Source organism: Hemitrygon akajei, chromosome 2 (genome assembly GCF_048418815.1).
Source record: "Hemitrygon akajei chromosome 2, sHemAka1.3, whole genome shotgun sequence".
Classification (NCBI taxonomy): domain Eukaryota; kingdom Metazoa; phylum Chordata; class Chondrichthyes; order Myliobatiformes; family Dasyatidae; genus Hemitrygon; species Hemitrygon akajei.
In genome coordinates, this window is record NC_133125.1 from 171006001 (window position 1) to 171025616 (window position 19616).

Consider the following 19616-nt stretch of genomic DNA (forward strand, 5'->3'; position numbering starts at 1 on the left):
CCCAGTCCCAGAGGGGGAGAGGACAGTGTGTGACCCACTGCCCCACCCTGTCCCAGAGGGGGAGAGGACAGTGTGTGACCCACTGCCCCACCCAGTCCCAGAGGGCGAGAGGACAGTGTGTGACCCACCGACCCACCCAGTCCCAGAGGGAGAGAGGACAGTGTGACCCACTGCCCCACCCAGTCCCAGAGGGGGAGAGGACAGTGTGTGACCCACTGCCCCACCCTGTCCCAGAGGGGGAGAGGACAGTGTGTGACCCACTGCCCCACCCAGTCCCAGAGGGCGAGAGGACAGTGTGTGACCCACCGACCCACCCAGTCCCAGAGGGAGAGTGGACAGTGTGTGACCCACCGACCCACCCAGTCCCAGAGGGAGAGGACAGTGTGTGACCCACCGACCCACCCAGTCCCAGAGGGAGAGTGGACAGTGTGTGACCCACCGACCCACCCAGTCCCAGAGGGAGAGGACAGTGTGTGACCCACTGCCCCACCCAGTCCCAGAGGGAGAGAGGATAGTGTGTGACCCACTGTCCCACCCAGTCCCAGAGGGAGAGAGGATAGTGTGTGACCCACTGCCCCACCCAGTCCCAGAGGGAGAGAGGATAGTGTGTGACCCACTGCCCCACCCGGTCCCAGAGGGAGAGAGGACAGTGTGTGACCCACTGCCCCACCCAGTCCCAGAGGGAGAGAGGATAGTGTGTGACCCACTGCCCCACCCGGTCCCAGAGGGAGAGAGGATAGTGTGAGACCCACTGCCCCACCCAGTCCCAGAGGGAGAGAGGACAGTGTGTGACCCACTGCCCCACCCGGTCCCAGAGGGAGGGGATAGTGTGTGACCCACTGCCCCACCCAGACCCAGAGGGGGAGAGGATAGTGTGTGACCCACTGCCCCACCCAGACCCAGAGGGGGAGAGGATAGTGTGTGACCCACTGTCACACCCAGTCCCAGAGGGGGAGAGGACAGTGTGTGACCCACTGCCCCACCCAGTCCCAGAGGGGGAGAGGACAGTGTGTGACCCACTGCCCCACCCAGTCCCAGAGGGAGAGAGGATAGTGTGTGACCCATTGCCCCTCCCAGACCCAGAGGGAGAGAGGACAGTGTGTGACCCACTGCCCCACCCAGACCCAGAGGAAGAGAGGATAGTGTGTGACCCACTGCCCCACCCAGTCCCAGAGGGAGAGAGGACAGTGTGTGACCCACTGCCCCACCCAGTCCCAGAGGGAGAGAGGACAGTGTGTGACCCACTGCCCCACCCAGACCCAGAGGAAGAGAGGATAGTGTGTGACCCACCGACCCACCCAGTCCCAGAGGGAGAGTGGACAGTGTGTGACCCACTGCCCCACCCAGTCCCAGAGGGGGAGAGGACAGTGTGTGACCCACTGCCCCACCCAGTCCCAGAGGGAGAGAGGATAGTGTGTGACCCACTGCCCCACCCAGTCCCAGAGGGAGAGAGGATAGTGTGTGACCCACTGTCCCACCCAGTCCCAGAGGGAGAGAGGATAGTGTGTGACCCACTGCCCCACCCAGTCCCAGAGGGAGAGAGGATAGTGTGTGACCCACTGCCCCACCCGGTCCCAGAGGGAGAGAGGACAGTGTGTGACCCACTGCCCCACCCAGTCCCAGAGGGAGAGAGGATAGTGTGTGACCCACTGCCCCACCCGGTCCCAGAGGGAGAGAGGATAGTGTGAGACCCACTGCCCCACCCAGTCCCAGAGGGAGAGAGGACAGTGTGTGACCCACTGCCCCACCCGGTCCCAGAGGGAGGGGATAGTGTGTGACCCACTGCCCCACCCAGACCCAGAGGGGGAGAGGATAGTGTGTGACCCACTGCCCCACCCAGACCCAGAGGGGGAGAGGATAGTGTGTGACCCACTGTCACACCCAGTCCCAGAGGGGGAGAGGACAGTGTGTGACCCACTGCCCCACCCAGTCCCAGAGGGGGAGAGGACAGTGTGTGACCCACTGCCCCACCCAGTCCCAGAGGGAGAGAGGATAGTGTGTGACCCATTGCCCCTCCCAGACCCAGAGGGAGAGAGGACAGTGTGTGACCCACTGCCCCACCCAGACCCAGAGGAAGAGAGGATAGTGTGTGACCCACTGCCCCACCCAGTCCCAGAGGGAGAGAGGACAGTGTGTGACCCACTGCCCCACCCAGTCCCAGAGGGAGAGAGGACAGTGTGTGACCCACTGCCCCACCCAGACCCAGAGGAAGAGAGGATAGTGTGTGACCCACCGACCCACCCAGTCCCAGAGGGAGAGTGGACAGTGTGTGACCCACTGCCCCACCCAGTCCCAGAGGGGGAGAGGACAGTGTGTGACCCACTGCCCCACCCAGTCCCAGAGGGAGAGAGGATAGTGTGTGACCCATTGCCCCTCCCAGACCCAGAGGGAGAGAGGACAGTGTGTGACCCACTGCCCCACCCAGACCCAGAGGAAGAGAGGATAGTGTGTGACCCACTGCCCCACCCAGTCCCAGAGGGAGAGAGGACAGTGTGTGACCCACTGCCCCACCCAGTCCCAGAGGGAGAGAGGACAGTGTGTGACCCACTGCCCCACCCAGTCCCAGAGGGAGAGAGGACAGTGTGTGACCCACTGACCCACCCAGTCCCAGAGGGGGAGAGGACAGTGTGTGACCCCCTGCCCCACCCAGACCCAGAGGGAGAGGACAGTGTGTGACCCACTGCCCCACCCAGTCCCAGAGGGAGAGAGGACAGTGTGTGACCCACTGCCCCACCCAGTCCCAGAGGGAGAGAGGACAGTGTGTGACCCACTGACCCACCCAGTCCCAGAGGGGGAGAGGACAGTGTGTGACCCCCTGCCCCACCCAGACCCAGAGGGAGAGGATAGTGTGTGACCCACTGCCCCACCCAGTCCCAGAGGGAGAGAGGACAGTGTGTGACCCACTGCCCCACCCAGTCCCAGAGGGAGAGAGGACAGTGTGTGACCCACTGCCCCACCCAGTCCCAGAGGGAGAGGACAGTGTGTGACCCACTGCCCCACCCAGTCCCAGAGGGAGAGAGGAAAGTGTGTGACCCACTGCCCCACCCAGTCCCAGAGGGAGAGAGGACAGTGTGTGACCCACTGCCCCACCCAGTCCCAGAGGGAGAGAGGACAGTGTGTGACCCCCTGCCCCACCCAGACCCAGAGGGAGAGGATAGTGTGTGACCCACTGCCCCACCCAGTCCCAGAGGGGAGGGGACGGTGTGTGACCCACTGCCCCACCCAGTCCCAGAGGGAGAGAGGACAGTGTGTGACCCACTGACCCACCCAGTCCCAGAGGGAGAGAGGACAGTGTGTGACCCACTGCCCCACCCAGTCCCAGAGGGAGAGAGGACAGTCTGTGACCCACTGACCCACCCAGACCCAGAGGGAAAGGATAGTGTGTGACCCACTGCCCCACCCAGTCCCAGAGGGAGAGAGGATAGTGTGTGACCCACCGCCCCACCCAGTCCCAGAGGGAGAGGACAGTGTGAGACCCACCGCCCCACCCAGTCCCAGAGGGAGAGAGGACAGTGTGTGACCCACTGCCCCACCCGGTCCCAGAGGGAGGGAGGATAGTGTGTGACCCACTGCCCCACCCAGTCCCAGAGGGAGAGAGGACAGTGTGAGACCCACTGCCCCACCCAGTCCCAGAGGGGGAGAGGACAGTGTGTGACCCACTGCCCCACCCTGTCCCAGAGGGGGAGAGGACAGTGTGTGACCCACTGCCCCACCCAGTCCCAGAGGGCGAGAGGACAGTGTGTGACCCACCGACCCACCCAGTCCCAGAGGGAGAGAGGACAGTGTGACCCACTGCCCCACCCAGTCCCAGAGGGGGAGAGGACAGTGTGTGACCCACTGCCCCACCCAGTCCCAGAGGGCGAGAGGACAGTGTGTGACCCACCGACCCACCCAGTCCCAGAGGGAGAGTGGACAGTGTGTGACCCACCGACCCACCCAGTCCCAGAGGGAGAGGACAGTGTGTGACCCACTGCCCCACCCAGTCCCAGAGGGCGAGAGGACAGTGTGTGACCCACCGACCCACCCAGTCCCAGAGGGAGAGAGGACAGTGTGACCCACTGCCCCACCCAGTCCCAGAGGGGGAGAGGACAGTGTGTGACCCACTGCCCCACCCTGTCCCAGAGGGGGAGAGGACAGTGTGTGACCCACTGCCCCACCCAGACCCAGAGGGGGAGAGGATAGTGTGTGACCCACTGTCACACCCAGTCCCAGAGGGGGAGAGGACAGTGTGTGACCCACTGCCCCACCCAGTCCCAGAGGGAGAGGACAGTGTGTGACCCACTGCCCCACCCGGTCCCAGAGGGGGAGGACAGTGTGTGACCCACTGCCCCACCCAGACCCAGAGGGAGAGAGGATAGTGTGTGACCCACTGCCCCACCCAGTCCCAGAGGGAGAGGACAGTGTGTGACCCACTGCCCCACCCAGTCCCAGAGGGGGAGAGGACAGTGTGTGACCCACTGTCACACCCAGTCCCAGAGGGAGAGGACAGTGTGTGACCCACTGCCCCACCCAGTCCCAGAGGGAGAGAGGACAGTGTGTGACCCACTGCCCCACCCAGTCCCAGAGGGAGAGAGGATATTGTGTGACCCACTGCCCCACCCAGTCCCAGAGGGGGAGAGGACAGTGTGTGACCCACTGCCCCACCCAGTCCCAGAGGGAGAGGACAGTGTGTGACCCACTGCCCCACCCAGTCCCAGAGGGGGAGAGGACAGGGTGTGACCCACTGGGTTCCAGAGGGGAGGGGCAGCGTGTGACCCACTACGCCACCCGGTCCCAGAGGGGGAAGCAGAATGCATGAGCTATATCTCCTCTACATCACATTGCTTCTGAACGATCAGATGGAGGGGTAACACTCAGCTCGACAGGACCCTCTGACTGCCTGGCCTGGTAGTGTATGCGACACCGATGGAGCAGCACACATCAGTGATGTTCGGACTAGAGACTTTGCCACCATGTGCTGTCTGTGTGATTTCTCTGCCATCTCCCCCCGGGACCCGGTGTGGTAGTGGGTCACACGGAGCTAGTCAGTAACTGCTTAGGAGGACAGGGCAGTGCTCTCAATGGATGCTGCCTGACCCACTGTTTCTCAAGCATTTTGTGCATTATATTCCTGGAATCACAGCATGAAAATGGGCCTGTAAGCCGAACCAGTCCATGCTAACCAAGATGCCCACCAAAGCCAGTCCTGTTCGCCTGCATTTGGCCCACATCCCTCTCAACCTTTCCTAGCCATGTACCTTTAAATGATAATATCTGCCTCACCCACTTCCTCTGGCAGCTCATTCCAGATAGAGATCCCTCTCTGGCTGAAAAGGTTGCCAGTGTTTCCTGTTTAAATTTCTCCACTCTCACCTTAAACCTCTGCCCTGTCCCTTGTTCTTGATTCCTTGTCTGGGGGAAAAAGACTGTTAACCCTCTCTGTGCAGCTCCTGATTTTATACTCTGTAAGATCACCTCTCGTTCTCCTGCACACCACAATGAGGAAAGTCCCAACCTGCTCAACCTCTCGGGTTCCAGTGACGTGTTCACATTCAAGTGTAATTGTCAGACGAAAAAGCGTACGTCCGGGGTCTCACACAGCAAACAGCACACAGCACATATAATTAGGATAGCGGAAAAACACCCTAACACAAAATTATATTAACAAGCCCAGGTCCCTGAATGTCTTGACCTGGAGATCGATGGTCCTGGAGCAGCCGCAGACAAAGGGAATCCAACCCCCCTCTTCTGGAGGGGCCAGCTCCCAACCTGACGACATATAGCCAGCTCCGGCGTCGGCAACAGCCGATCCCGAGCCATGAATGAGGGGCTGCTGCTCGCCACAACCGAGGCTACGCCGTTCCCCGGCCGCCAGTCTCGCCAATGAGCTGAACTTACGGAGTACGACATTCCCAATATCTTGTGATTACAGCGTAACGTCCTACACTGTCCGTTGGGCGGCACACACTCCGTTCAGTGCCACAGCTCGGTGCGCAGCAAGTCCACCTCCACCGTTATCCTGCCACTCAGTAGTGAGGTAGACCTGCAGTACTTGGTATTTTTCCTATCCTACAGTGTCTTACGAATGCAAAAAAAAAGTCTTAAATACAAGAATTACACCTTTCATTCCGCTCAGAAAGGCCGCTGCGCCTGAGCGTGCCACCATCTTACTGGATCGTCCCCGTAAGTCCCTTTGTACGCTTTCTAGTTGTATGGCACCTTTCCTATTGACCTGAGTGCGTTAGATTCCCAGCATCTACAGAATCCCTTGTGCCTCCTGACTCCACAACCTCACTGGATGTGGAGCAGTGTTCTGTGGCAGCCAGACGAGGAAGTCCGGGCACGCTTTTCCCTTTTATCTTCCCCCCCATATCACTGGCATTTGGGTTCTTTTTCCAGTTTTTGAAAAATTAAATCAATATATCGAGCAATGCACACAAAATGCTGGAGGAACTCAGCAGGCCAGGCAGCGTCTAGGAAAAGAGTAGACAAAGAAACATAGAAAACCTACAGCACAATACAGGCCCTTCGGCCGACAAAGTTGTGCCGAACTCGTCCCTACCTTAGAAAAATAGAGGGCTAAGGGTAAGCCTAGTAATTGCTAAGCTCCATGTACCTATCCAAAAGTCTCTTAAAAGACCCTGTCGCAGTGGTTCCCAACCTTTTTTTGGCCTTGCCCCACCTAATCACCTCTAAAATCCTGATGCCCCGTGTGGTGATATATAATTCTTATTATTCAAAAAGTGAACTCCTATTCACCTGGAGGAAGCCTAAAAGACCATTAACTTGGTTTAAACAAGCTTCCAAAGAACATGGCATTCATGAAAGAGAAAAATAAAAGAACCAAAGGACTGTTAAAGTTCTGAGGAAGAAATTACTAAGAAATTGTAAAAAAAAAAGAACATTAAGTGATATTAAAATAATAATAATAAATAAATAAAACAATGCCGATTCGTTTCTACAACATACAGAGACAGATACACCGTTTAAAAGAGATGACGCAATGTACACACCTTCACACCCAAGAACCGAAAGCTACTGCAAAAAGGAGCATTGGCGCGACCTCGTACAAGTTTCTTACGCATTTGGACTTGTTCATTCATTCCTTCCTACATCAGTCAATTCATTAATTTAATTATGAAAGCCATTTGATGTAATGATGGTGATACACTATATATACAGTACGTATGCAATTACACGTACATACACAAGTATTTTTATGTATGCATACTGTATATACACATGTATTAACTCGCACACACACTCGTACTCACACAGACTTACTAGAAAAAATTCACTTAATAATTCATTCTCGAATTGCCCCCCTTAAAAATCAAATTACTCCCCTGTGGGGCGTACGCCCCACGTTGGGAACCACTGCCCTATCGTATCCACCTCCACCACAGTTGCCGGCAGCCCATTCCACGCACTCACCACTGAGTTAAAAAAAACTTACCCCTGACATTTCCTCTATACCTACTCCCCAGCACCTTACCCACCCCTTCTCCTCCCCATCCCCACCCACACAGATGGGCCTCCAACCCTGCAGCCCCAGGGCAGGCTACCTGTGACCTCCAACCTCTGGACTGGGACCTCAGACTTGCATTGGGCCTCCGAACTCCAGATCCGTCAACCTTGGGGCTTCAACCTCCGGTCTTTGACCTCCTTAGTTGCCGACCTCTGGGCCTCGAGTCATCAAATTGTGTTTATTGACATCTTGCCAAGTACATCTGTGTACAGGTGCAATGAAAAACTTATTTACAGCAGCATCATAGGCACGGAGTGTCAGATATACGACGTTCACAAGAAAAACTACTTTCTACTTTGTGTGGGCAGACAAGGTTAAGTGCTGTTAATTGCTCTGGTGTCTCAAGTTGGGACATTTTCCCCACCCTAGCACCACTCAGTGTTTGCAGGGAAGAACAGTGAAGTGGGCTGTTTAGTGCTGTGTCAGTTTGAGCTACGTGTGACTCTTGACCTCTGTCTACCTTGTCATGGCTCTTGCAGCGTCTACCAGCGTTCCTAATCTACATTCCTTTCTGAGGAGATTGAGGTAAGTGAGGCTCTCCGTTCCCCCATCTTAACTGAGTTTTACCGGAGCACCATTGGGAGTGTCCTGACGAGCTGCATTTCCATCTGGTATGGGAGCAGCCAAACGTCGGACTGGAAGTCCCTACAAAGGATGGTGAGAACAGCTAAGAGGATCATAGGGGTCTCCCTACTATCCATTGAGGGTATTTATCAGGAGTGCTGCGTACTCTGGGCCCTCAGTATTATTAAGGATCCCACCCATCCATCCAGCTTCCTCTTCGACTTTCTACCATCAGACGGGAGACTCTGATGCATAAAGACAAGAACGGTCATGATGAGAAACAGCGCCTTCTTTCAGACCGATAGGCTTCTGAACTCCCTGCCACATCGCATTCAAACTGTCTCCGGATAATTTGTTTTACACCCTAGAATATTTAATTTATGTACTTTACTTATTTCCACATAATTCATTTGTATGTTTAATTATTACTTTCCTAAGTCAATGTTTGTTACTGTGCTTTACACCCTGGTCCACAGAAATGTCTCAGTTTATGTTATACATATATATAAATGACAATAAACTTGACTTTTTACTATCTAGATATGCTTACATATGGCACGATTTGTCTGGATTTCACTGTATTGAAATGGAAATTGATTTACTGTTGTCAGTGAAAAGCTTGTCTTGCCTTCTGTTCATACAGATCAAATCAGACGCAGTGCATTAAGATAGAGCAAGATCAATCAGAATAGTATAGCAGCTACAGAGAAAGTTGCAGTGCAGGCAGACAATAAGGTGCAAAGTCATAACCTACATCTTTATGAGGTCAAGAGTCCATCTTATTACTGACCTCTCTGCTGTCACCCCTCCGTAGAGCCCACGACGACTGCATGAGCATCCTGATGGGACTACGACTCTGGCATTCCCAGCAGCTTCCCGGTGGGCTCCAGGGCCTGATCCTTAATCCAATCTTCAAAGAGAACCTGCGTATTGTAGTGCTCGGCGGGTAAGTGACCACGGCACGGGGCTATAACTGGTTTATTGTCGCAAGTACTATCTAACTCTCACAATATAACCATAACCATATAACAATTACAGCACAGAAACAGTCCATCTTGACCCTTCTAGTCCATTCCGAACGCTTACTCTCACTTAGTCCCACTGACCCGCACTCAGCCCATAATCCTCCATTCCTTTCCTGTCCATATACCTATCCAATTTTACTTTAAATGACAATACTGAACCTGCCTCTACCACTTCTACTGGAAGCTCGTTCCACACAGCTACCACTCTCTGTGTAAAGAAATCCCCCCCCCCAGTTACCCTTAAACTTTTGCCCCCTAATTCTCAACTCGTGTCCTCTTGTTTGAATCTCCCCTACTCTCAATGGAAGAAGCCTATCCACGTCAACTCTATCTATCCCCCTCATTATTTTAAATACCTCTATCAAGTCCCCCCTCAACCTTCTATGCTCCAAAGAATAAAGACCTAACTTGTTCAACCTTTCCCTGTAACTTAGGTGCTGAAACTCAGGTAACATTCTAGTAAATCTTCACTGTACTCTCTCTCTTGACATCTTTCCTATAATTCGGTGACCAGAACTGTACACAATACTCCAAATTCGGCCTTACCAATTGCCTTGTAGAATTTTAACATTACATCCCAACTCCTATACTCAATACTCTGATTTATAAAGGCCAGCATACCAAGAGCTTTCTTCACCACCCTATCCACATGAGACTCCACCTTCAGGGAACTATGCACCATTATTCCTAGATCACTCTGTTCTACTGCATTCTTCAATGCCCTACCATTTACCATGTATGTCCTATTTACTCTGGATTTCCAGCATCTGCAGAATCTCCTGTGTTTCAAATTCAAAGTACATTTATTACCAAAGTACGTATAAAGTATTCAACCCTGAGATTCGTCTTCTTGCAGGCAGGCACAAAACAAAGACCATCAAATGTGTGGGGGGGAGGGGGGAGGAAAGAACAAATAACACACAGCATATTAAACGTCAGTCATCAAGCTCATTGAGAGATGAGGAGCCAGTGAGTGGTGAATCTGCAGAATTCATTGCCACAGATGGTTGTGGACACTAAGTCATTGGGTATATTTATAGGAGAGATTGATTAATAAGAGCATCAAATGTGACAGAGACGAGGAGAATGGGGTTTTTGAGCCATGGTCAGATGGGCAGAATGGCCTAATTCTGTTCCTATGTCTTATGGTCTTAACTCCAACCCTTTGTCCCCACTCTCATCCCTAGGTCTCCAAGTCATTCAGGTTCTCCTCCAAGGCTGCCTGTGGACACAAGGCAGCTTCTGGTGTCACTCCAGAGTAGAGCTGTTCCTGTTGACAAGTCCCTTCAGTCTCACACTGGGATCTCAGTGACTCTTTCCTCCCAGGGTTTTAGATGAAGCAGTTGCTTTGTCACCAAAGAGATTATGGCCTTGCTCAAGTAGACCTCAATTTGCAGCAATTAAGTTACCAATGCTTTCAGTAACCATAGCAATGGTATCTTGGCTAAGCAATTAATTTAATTGTTAGAAAATTATCACATTTTTTAAAAAAAATCAGTTTACAATCCAAAGTACTAGTACTTTGGAAATGGAGCACTTTCTGTTTAGGACATCTATTGCAAGTATCAAACATCCAGAACCACGCAGAAATGAACCAGGTACAAAGAAATGCCTTCTCTACACCATTTGTTCAAATTGTCCAGCCAAGCATAGGTACAAAGCGCTCTGTATTAAATACTGCCAGAGCAGACATAATGCGGGTTCGATGCAGAGTAAATCTGAACCTACGTTGAATCAACACACACAAGGTGCTGGGGGGACCCCACAGGCCGGGCAGTATCGATGGAAAAGAGTGAACAGTCGTTTTTCCGAGCCAAGACCCTTCATCAGGACTGGAAAGGAAGGAGGAAGGAGTCAGACTAAGAAGGTGGGAGGAGGGGAGGAAGAAGGACAAGGTGGTGGGTGTCCCTGTGTTGTTGGGGATGGGTGAAGTGGGTGGTGGTAGTGATGGAAAATAACTGGTTCTTTGAGTCTCAACAGTAGAGGCCTGGACACACAGAGTTTTAATAATAAGGAATTTATTTACAAGGGGAAGTCGGGTCAACACAAGCAACTACAATACACAGAAAGCGATGTGGGGACAGGGTACGGTTACACAAACAAAGAACAAGGGAAAAGCACTACAACAGCAATCCCCCTTGACCTTGGATAGCTGCGGCTCCCTTACCAGGACAAACGATAGACCTTCCCAAGCATAAATCAATGCACTTACCTTCAATGTGGTGGTCTGTAAGAGAGGTCGATTCAAGGACAAGTCTCACCTTTTATAGCATGGGTCTGGGCGAGATAATCCAATTAAGGTGACCAATAATTTAGGTGTGCATTGATTAGTTGGGAGGGACCAAATGTTGATTGGCATGTGGTGTGTCCTCCGACCAGCCAGGTGGCAGTGCATCTGTCACGTGGCTGGTATCTCTGGATACAGTGGTGGGTGTGTTGTTGGGGATGGGTGAAGTGGGTGGTGTGTGCGTTGTTGGGGATGGGTGAAGTGGGTGGTGTGTGCGTTGTTGGGGATGGGTGAAGTGGGTGGTGTGTGCGTTGTTGGGGATGGGTGAAGTGGGTGGTGTGTGCGTTGTTGGGGATGGGTGAAGTGGGTGGTGTGTGCGTTGTTGGGGATGGGTGAAGTGGGTGGTGTGTGCGTTGTTGGGGATGGGTGAAGTGGGTGGTGTGTGCGTTGTTGGGGATGGGTGAAGTGGGTGGTGGGTGTGTTTTTGGGGACTGGGTGAAGTGGGTGGTCGGTACGTTGTTGGGGATGGGTGAAGTGGGTGGTGGGTGTGTTGTTGGGGATGGGTGAAGTGGGTGGTGGGTGTGTTGTTGGGGATGGGTGAAGTGGGTGGTGGGTGTGTTGGGATGGGTGAAGTGGGTGGTGGGTGTGTTGTTGGGGATGGGTGAAGTGGGTGGTGGGTGTGTTGGGATGGGTGAAGTGGGTGGTGGGTGTGTTGTTGGGGATGGGTGAAGTGGGTGGTGGGTGTGTTGGGGATGGGTGAAGTGGGTGGTGGATACGTTGTTGGGGACTGGGTGAAGTGGGTGGTGGGTGTGTTATTGGGGACTGGGTGAAGTGGGTGGTGGGTGTGGTTGGGGATGGGTGAAGTGGGTGATGGGTGCGTTGTTGGGGATGGGTGAAGTGGGTGATGGGTGCGTTGTTGGGGATGGGTGGTGTGGGTGTGTTGTTGGGGACTGGGTGAAGTGGGTGGTGGGTGTGTTGGGGATGGGTGAAGTGGGTGGTCGGTGTGTTGTTGGGGTTGGGTGAAGTGGGTGGTCGGTGTGTTGTTGGGGTTGGGTGAAGTGGGTGGTGGGTGTGTTGGGGATGGGTGAAGTGGGTGGTGGGTGTGTTGTTGGGGACTGGGTGAAGTGGGTGGTGGGTGCGTTGGGGACTGGGTGAAGTGGGTGGTGGGTGTGTTGTTGGGGATGTGTGAAGTGGGTGGTGGGTGCGTTGAGGACTGGGTGAAGTGGGTGGTGGATGTTGGGGGTGGGTGTTGGGGATGGGTGAAGTGGGTGGTGGGTGCGTTGTTGGGGATGGGTGAAGTGGGTGGTGGGTGCGTTGTTGGGGATGGGTGAAGTGGGTGGTGTGTGCGTTATTGGGGATGGGTGAAGTGGGTGATGGGTGCGTTGTTGGGGATGGGTGAAGTGGGTGGTGGGTGCGTTGTTGGGGATGGGTGAAGTGGGTGGTGGGTGCGTTGTTGGGGATGGGTGAAGTGGGTGGTGGATGTTGGGGGTGGGTGTTGGGGATGGGTGAAGTGGGTGGTGGATGTTGGGGGTGGGTGTTGGGGATGGGTGAAGTGGGTGGTGTGTGCGTTATTGGGGATGGGTGAAGTGGGTGGTGGGTGCGTTGTTGGGGATGGGTGAAGTGGGTGGTGGATGTTGGGGGTGGGTGTTGGGGATGGGTGAAGTGGGTGGTGGATGTTGGGGGTGGGTGTTGGGGATGGGTGAAGTGGGTGGTGGATGTTGGGGGTGGGTGTTGGGGATGGGTGAAGTGGGTGGTGTGTGCGTTATTGGGGATGGGTGAAGTGGGTGGTGTGTGCGTTATTGGGGATGGGTGAAGTGGGTGGTGGGTGCGTTGTTGGGGATGGGTGAAGTGGGTGGTGGGTGCGTTGTTGGGGATGGGTGAAGTGGGTGGTGGGTGCGTTGTTGGGGATGGGTGAAGTAGGTGGTGGGTGCGTTGTTGGGGATGGGTGAAGTGGGTGGTGGGTGCGTTGTTGGGGATGGGTGAAGTGGGTGGTGGATGTTGGGGGTGGGTGTTGGGGATGGGTGAAGTGGGTGGTGGATGTTGGGGGTGGGTGTTGGGGATGGGTGAAGTGGGTGGTGGATGTTGGGGGTGGGTGTTGGGGATGGGTGAAGTGGGTGGTGGGTGCGTTGTTGGGGATGGGTGAAGTGGGTGGTGGATGTTGGGGGTGGGTGTTGGGGATGGGTGAAGTGGGTGGTGGGTGCATTGTTGGGGATGGGTGAAGTGGGTGGTGGATGTTGGGGGTGGGTGTTGGGGATGGGTGAAGTGGGTGGTGTGTGCGTTATTGGGGATGGGTGAAGTGGGTGGTGGGTGCGTTGTTGGGGATGGGTGAAGTGGGTGGTGGATGATGGGGGTGGGTGTTGGGGATGGGTGAAGTGGGTGGTGGATGTTGGGGGTGGGTGTTGGGGATGGGTGAAGTGGGTGGTGGATGTTGGGGGTGGGTGTTGGGGATGGGTGAAGTGGGTGGTGGATGTTGGGGGTGGGTGTTGGGGATGGGTGAAGTGGGTGGTGGATGTTGGGGGTGGGTGTTGGGGATGGGTGAAGTGGGTGGTGGATGTTGGGGGTGGGTGTTGGGGATGGGTGAAGTGGGTGGTGGGTGCGTTGTTGGGGATGGGTGAAGTGGGTGGTGGGTGCGTTGTTGGGGATGGGTGAAGTGGGTGGTGGGTGCGTTGTTGGGGATGGGTGAAGTGGGTGGTGGGTGCGTTGCTGGGGATGGGTGAAGTGGGTGGTGGGTGCGTTGTTGGGGATGGGTGAAGTGGGTGGTGGGTGTGTTGGGATGGGTGAAGTGGGTGGTGGGTGCGTTGTTGGGGATGGGTGAAGTGGGTGGTGGGTGCGTTGTTGGGGATGGGTGAAGTGGGTGGTGGGTGCGTTGTTGGGGATGGGTGAAGTGGGTGGTGGGTGCATTGTTGGGGACTGGGTGAAGTGGGTGGTGGGTGTGTTATTGGGGACTGGGTGAAGTGGGTGGTGGGTGTGGTTGGGGATGGGTGAAGTGGGTGATGGGTGCGTTGTTGGGGATGGGTGAAGTGGGTGATGGGTGCGCTGTTGGGGATGGGTGAAGTGGGTGTGTTGGGGACTGGGTGAAGTGGGTGGTGGGTGTGTTGGGGATGGGTGAAGTGGGTGGTCGGTGTGTTGTTGGGGTTGGGTGAAGTGGGTGGTCGGTGTGTTGTTGGGGTTGGGTGAAGTGGGTGGTGGGTGCGTTGTTGAGGACTGGGTGAAGTGGGTGTTGGGTGCGTTGTTGAGGACTGGGTGAAGTGGGTGGTGGATGTTGGGGGTGGGTGTTGGGGACTGGGTGAAGTGGGTGGTGGGTGTGTTGTTGGGGATGTGTGAAGTGGGTGGTGGGTGCGTTATTGGGGATGGGTGAAGTGGGTGGTGGGTGCGTTGTTGGGGATGGGTGAAGTGGGTGGTGTGTGCGTTATTGGGGATGGGTGAAGTGGGTGGTGGGTGCGTTGTTGGGGATGGGTGAAGTGGGTGGTGGATGTTGGGGGTGGGTGTTGGGGATGGGTGAAGTGGGTGGTGGGTGCGTTGTTGGGGATGGGTGAAGTGGGTGGTGTGTGCGTTATTGGGGATGGGTGAAGTGGGTGGTGGGTGCGTTGTTGGGGATGGGTGAAGTGGGTGGTGGATGTTGGGGGTGGGTGTTGGGGATGGGTGAAGTGGGTGGTGGGTGCATTGTTGGGGATGGGTGAAGTGGGTGGTGGGTGCGTTGTTGGGGATGGGTGAAGTGGGTGGTGGGTGCATTGTTGGGGATGGGTGAAGTGGGTGGTGGATGTTGGGGGTGGGTGTTGGGGATGGGTGAAGTGGGTGGTGGATGTTGGGGGTGGATGTTGGGGATGGGTGAAGTGGGTGGTGGATATTGGGGGTGGGTGTTGGGGATGGGTGAAGTGGGTGGTGGGTGCGTTGTTGGGGATGGGTGAAGTGGGTGGTGGGTGCGTTGTTGGGGATGGGTGAAGTGGGTGGTGGGTGCGTTGTTGGGGATGGTTGAAGTGGGTGGTGTGTGCGTTATTGGGGATGGGTGAAGTGGGTGGTGGGTGCGTTGTTGGGGATGGGTGAAGTGGGTGGTGGGTGCATTGTTGGGGATGGGTGAAGTGGGTGGTGGGTGTGTTGTTGGGGACTGGGATAGGGTTTGGTGCCCCTGTGTTACAGCTGGAGAACAGTGGCTTTGATTCTAACAGACTAATATGCCCTGTTCCACAGGGGCAAAGCGTGGGCAGATGACACAAGCCAACTGGGACCAGACAAGCATGCTCGAGACATCCCCTCCCTGGACAAGTACGCTATGGAACGGTGGGAGGTGAGTTAGCCAAGCTTTAACTGTGCACGTGTTATTGACCTGGTATATGATAAGGTGAACCCTGTAACACGGTTAAGGTGACAGGTGAAACAAAGATGGTCCAGGGCTCAGCCTTCAATACCTAATCTGCTGTTCTGGCAGCCAACAGTGCTTCAGTGAATCAGTAATTTGCATTCCCTCTGGAGCAGATTTTTCCAGACAGATCTCACCTTCTGTGTGAAAATCTTCATTGGCTTCAGTCTTTTGATTCTTGTTTGTTGGTTTATTTTTAAACTGGCTCATGCATTCCTCGGCTTTGACATTCAGAATGTGTTTCCCCTGAGCCATGTCACCCCCTCCCAGGGAACTGCCAGAGGTTGACTCTCAGCTGCCCTCAGGCAGTGTTTTGTAGGGATCTCCAGCCGGGGCTGCCACGTCCCAGGGGAGTGAGTGACTGCAGATCGGCAGCCTTTCGAGCAACGCCTACATCCAGAGAATAAAGAGGCAGTGAGACAACTGATTTCTGGCTCCTGAACGCTTTATAATGAGTTGTTCTCTTGCCAGAATCGACTGCGCAATCATTGCTTTCAGTTTCTCAGGTAATCAATCAATGCTGTTGCCCTGCTTTCCTCCTGTCTCTCTGGAGGACGGCTGAAAATAGTTTTGTCACCTAATCTTGCCTCAGTGTGATGGTTGTGAAATTCCTGTTTCTGCTCACTTTTGAAGCCATCTGGGGCACCAGTTTGAGACCTACATTTGCCCGGGAGCTCCAGACCAACTGGTAACTCTTCAGGCTCTGGAAGGGTGTTAAATTGGTTTATGATTGTCACGGGTACTGAGGTACGGTGAAGAACTTTTCTTGCAGACCATCCATACCAAACAATTCACTGGAATGGTGCATTGTAGTAGTACAAGGTGAAATAATAACAGAGTGCAGAGTCAAGTGTAACATGCAGGGCAGCTGCAAGGTCATAAACAATAAGGCACAGTGGAACAGTGGTGAGCATACTCGCTTTATAGCATCAATGATCACTGATTGGGATTCATTTCCTGAAAGTTCTCCCTGTGGCCATGTGCTCAGGTTTCCTCCCACAATCCAAAGGCATATGGTTCAGGTCAGTGAGTTGGGGGCATGCCGTGGTGCCGAAAACGTGCCCCAGCACAATCTTCGCTGCTGTGGTTCAACACAAACAGTGCATTTCACGGTATGATAAGTAAAACTAATCTTCTGCTCCTTAATCTTCTTAAAGAGCTAAATTGTGAGATCAAGAGTCAACCTCATTGTACTCAGGCCCCGGGATAGAAGCTGCCCTCAAGCCTGGTGGTATGTGCTTTTGGGCTTTTGTATCTTCTGGCCGATGGGAGAGGGGTGAAGAGAGAACGTAGGGAGGAGTTGGAAACACCGGGATAGAAGCTGCCCTCGAGCCTGGTGGTATGTGCTTTTGGGCTTTTGTATCTTCTACACGATGGAAGAGTTGGAGAAGAGAGAGGACATGAGTAGGAGTTGATCATCTGGTCCCACAAGCTTACCTCGTCCTTTCTGGAGAGCATGGGTGATCTCTTCCTCAGCAACCTCTCCCGGGAAATATTAGAGATAGAGATTAGTTTTATTCAACGTGCACATTGAAACTTCTAAACATACATGAAAATGCATCTTTTGAATCAAAACAAATCGGGAGGAACGTGCTGAAGACAGACTACTAGTGGCAACGTATCAAGCCCACAGCTTCGTTGCCCAGTGAAACGTTCACTGAATTGATTTGATGCAAGTGATGCATCCATTGTATGTTTTGATGTACATGTGACAAATACAGATAATCTTTAACCCTAACCATACATCTTTAGAATGTGGGAGGAAAGTAGAGGCCCCAGAGAAGGACTATGCAGTCACGGGGAGAATGTACGAAATGCTTTACAGATTGTGGTGGGAATCCAACTCCAATCAGTGACACTGTAAAGTGATTGCACCTTCTCAGCCCTTTAAAGATTCAGCACCCTCTGTGCAGAGAAATAACTTAGTCCTGCAGTCTTCCCCTTGTTCTGATGCAGAAGCCTGCTAATCCTAGGTTTCTCACCTCGGAAACCATCCATCTTGTCAAGATCTATTAGAATTGTGTCAATTTCAAAGAGATTTCCTCTCATTCTTCTGAGTGCCAGAGGAGACGGGCCCAATCTATCCAATCTCTCTCCATGTGTTTGGATTTGCTTAGTGAATCTTTGCTGCCCCCGTTCTTCAGCAGGTAGATACTTGCACGGGTACGTGGATGAGAATTGCTTAGAGGGGATATGGCCAAACCTAGGGAAAATGGAACTCGAGTTGGATCACACAGCTTGAAAACATGGCCTTTGGCCCAACTCGTCCATGCCAACTGTGTTGCTTGAGTGCGCCAGACCCATCTGCCTGTGTTTGGCCCATTGCCCTCCGAACCGCTCCTATCCATGTATTTGTCTAAATAGCTTTTAAACATTGCTAATGTGCCCACCTTTCTGGCAGCTCGTTCCAAACACTCGTCACCCTTTGTGTGAAGAAGCTGCCACTGTCTCACAGCCCCTGAAACCGGAGTTTGGTCGTGTGCTTGGGTGATGTCTGTGTGCAGCTTGCGTTTTCTTCCTGCGACTGACTGCATGCTTCTGACCTTAAATCTGTTCCCTCTTGTTTTAAGCATGCCCTCCCTAGGAAGACTATAAGCTTTCACTCTATCTATTCCCCACTCAATCTTCTATATCTATCAGGTCACCCCTCAGTCTCCTCCATTCTAGAGAATAAAGTCCTGATTTAAGCCACCTTAAATGGCTTGGCTTAGTCTGGCATTGTGGTCAGCACGGTTAAATTGGGCTGAAGGGCCTATTTCTATTCTGTACATATGGCCAAATCCTTTCACAGTTCTCAAGGCTGTCAACTCCAAGTATCAGACTTCAGAGGCAGATCCTTCATTTAATAAGTTTACTTTGGAGTTATGGGTATTTATCTTTGTAACAGAAATTGATAGAGAGATACAGACACAGTAACAACCCCTCTGCACCTGTCAACCACTCAGTTTTTGTATTAACCTTACCCTCTCGACATGCCCATTATTGCCCCCCCCCCCCCCCCCCCGTATTGTACCTTTGGGAAACTGGTGGCACCTGGGGGAGTATGCAGACTCCACTCCGGCAGTCCAGAAGTTGGGATTGAACCTGTGACTCTGGAGTTGTGATGCAGCCACTCTACCTGTGCCATAGTGTCCCCCCCCCCCCCCCTCCCCACCAGTTATTGGAGGTATGCTTTGAAATGGGTTGATTAGAGTCATACAGCACAGAAACAGGCCCTTTGGCCCATCTCATGCATGCTGCCTATCTCGGCTAGTCCCATTTGCCTGCATTTTGCCCATAACCTTCTAGACTTCTGTTATCCAGATATTTTTTTAAGCTGTTACTGAATTTGCCTCAACTACTTCCTCTGGCAGCCTATTCCACATACTCACCACCTTTGTGTAAAAATAATTAAATGTCTTCTGCTCCACTAGAGGCCCAAATATACTTGACCACTGCTACACAGCAGTCAAGGATGCCTACCGTTCCGTCCAACGACCTCACTTTGGAAAATCGGACCATCAGGCTGTACTCCTCCCCAGAAACTGAAGAGGGAAGTCACGGTGTCAAAAGTGGTGTCGCGTTGGACAGAGGAAACGGATGAGGTCCTCCTGGACTGGTTAGTATTCAAGGACTTGGCAGCTAACCTCGATGAGTATGCCTCAGCTGTCATGGACTTTATCTGGAAATGCACAGAGGACTGCGTGTCTCGCAAGACGATCTGGGTATGCCCTAACCGGAAACCTTGGATGAATTATGAGGTCCAGTCCCTTTTGAAGGCTAGAGCTGTGGCTTTTGGGTCCGGAGATACCATTCGCTACATGGAATCCAGGCATGAACTCTGGAAAGCCATTAAGGGTGCCAAGAAGCAATATCGAGCCAAGTTGGAAGCCCAGGCTAACCAGAGGGATGCCAGTAGACTATGGCAGGGTCTAAATGAGATCACTGGGCACAAAG

At 53.5% G+C, this 19616-nt stretch overlaps 1 protein-coding gene across 2 annotated transcripts in view; it reads left to right on the forward strand.

Moving 5' to 3' along the window:
- gtf2h4 (general transcription factor IIH, polypeptide 4) overlaps positions 1-19616 on the forward strand; it is a 137691-nt gene that overhangs the window by 55172 nt on the left and 62903 nt on the right. For both annotated transcript variants that reach the window (XM_073032356.1, XM_073032347.1), the window contains exons 5-6: positions 8886-9017; positions 15512-15608. In XM_073032356.1, the coding sequence (XP_072888457.1) occupies positions 8886-9017; positions 15512-15608 (229 nt within the window). The remainder of the gene's footprint in view (positions 1-8885; positions 9018-15511; positions 15609-19616) is intronic.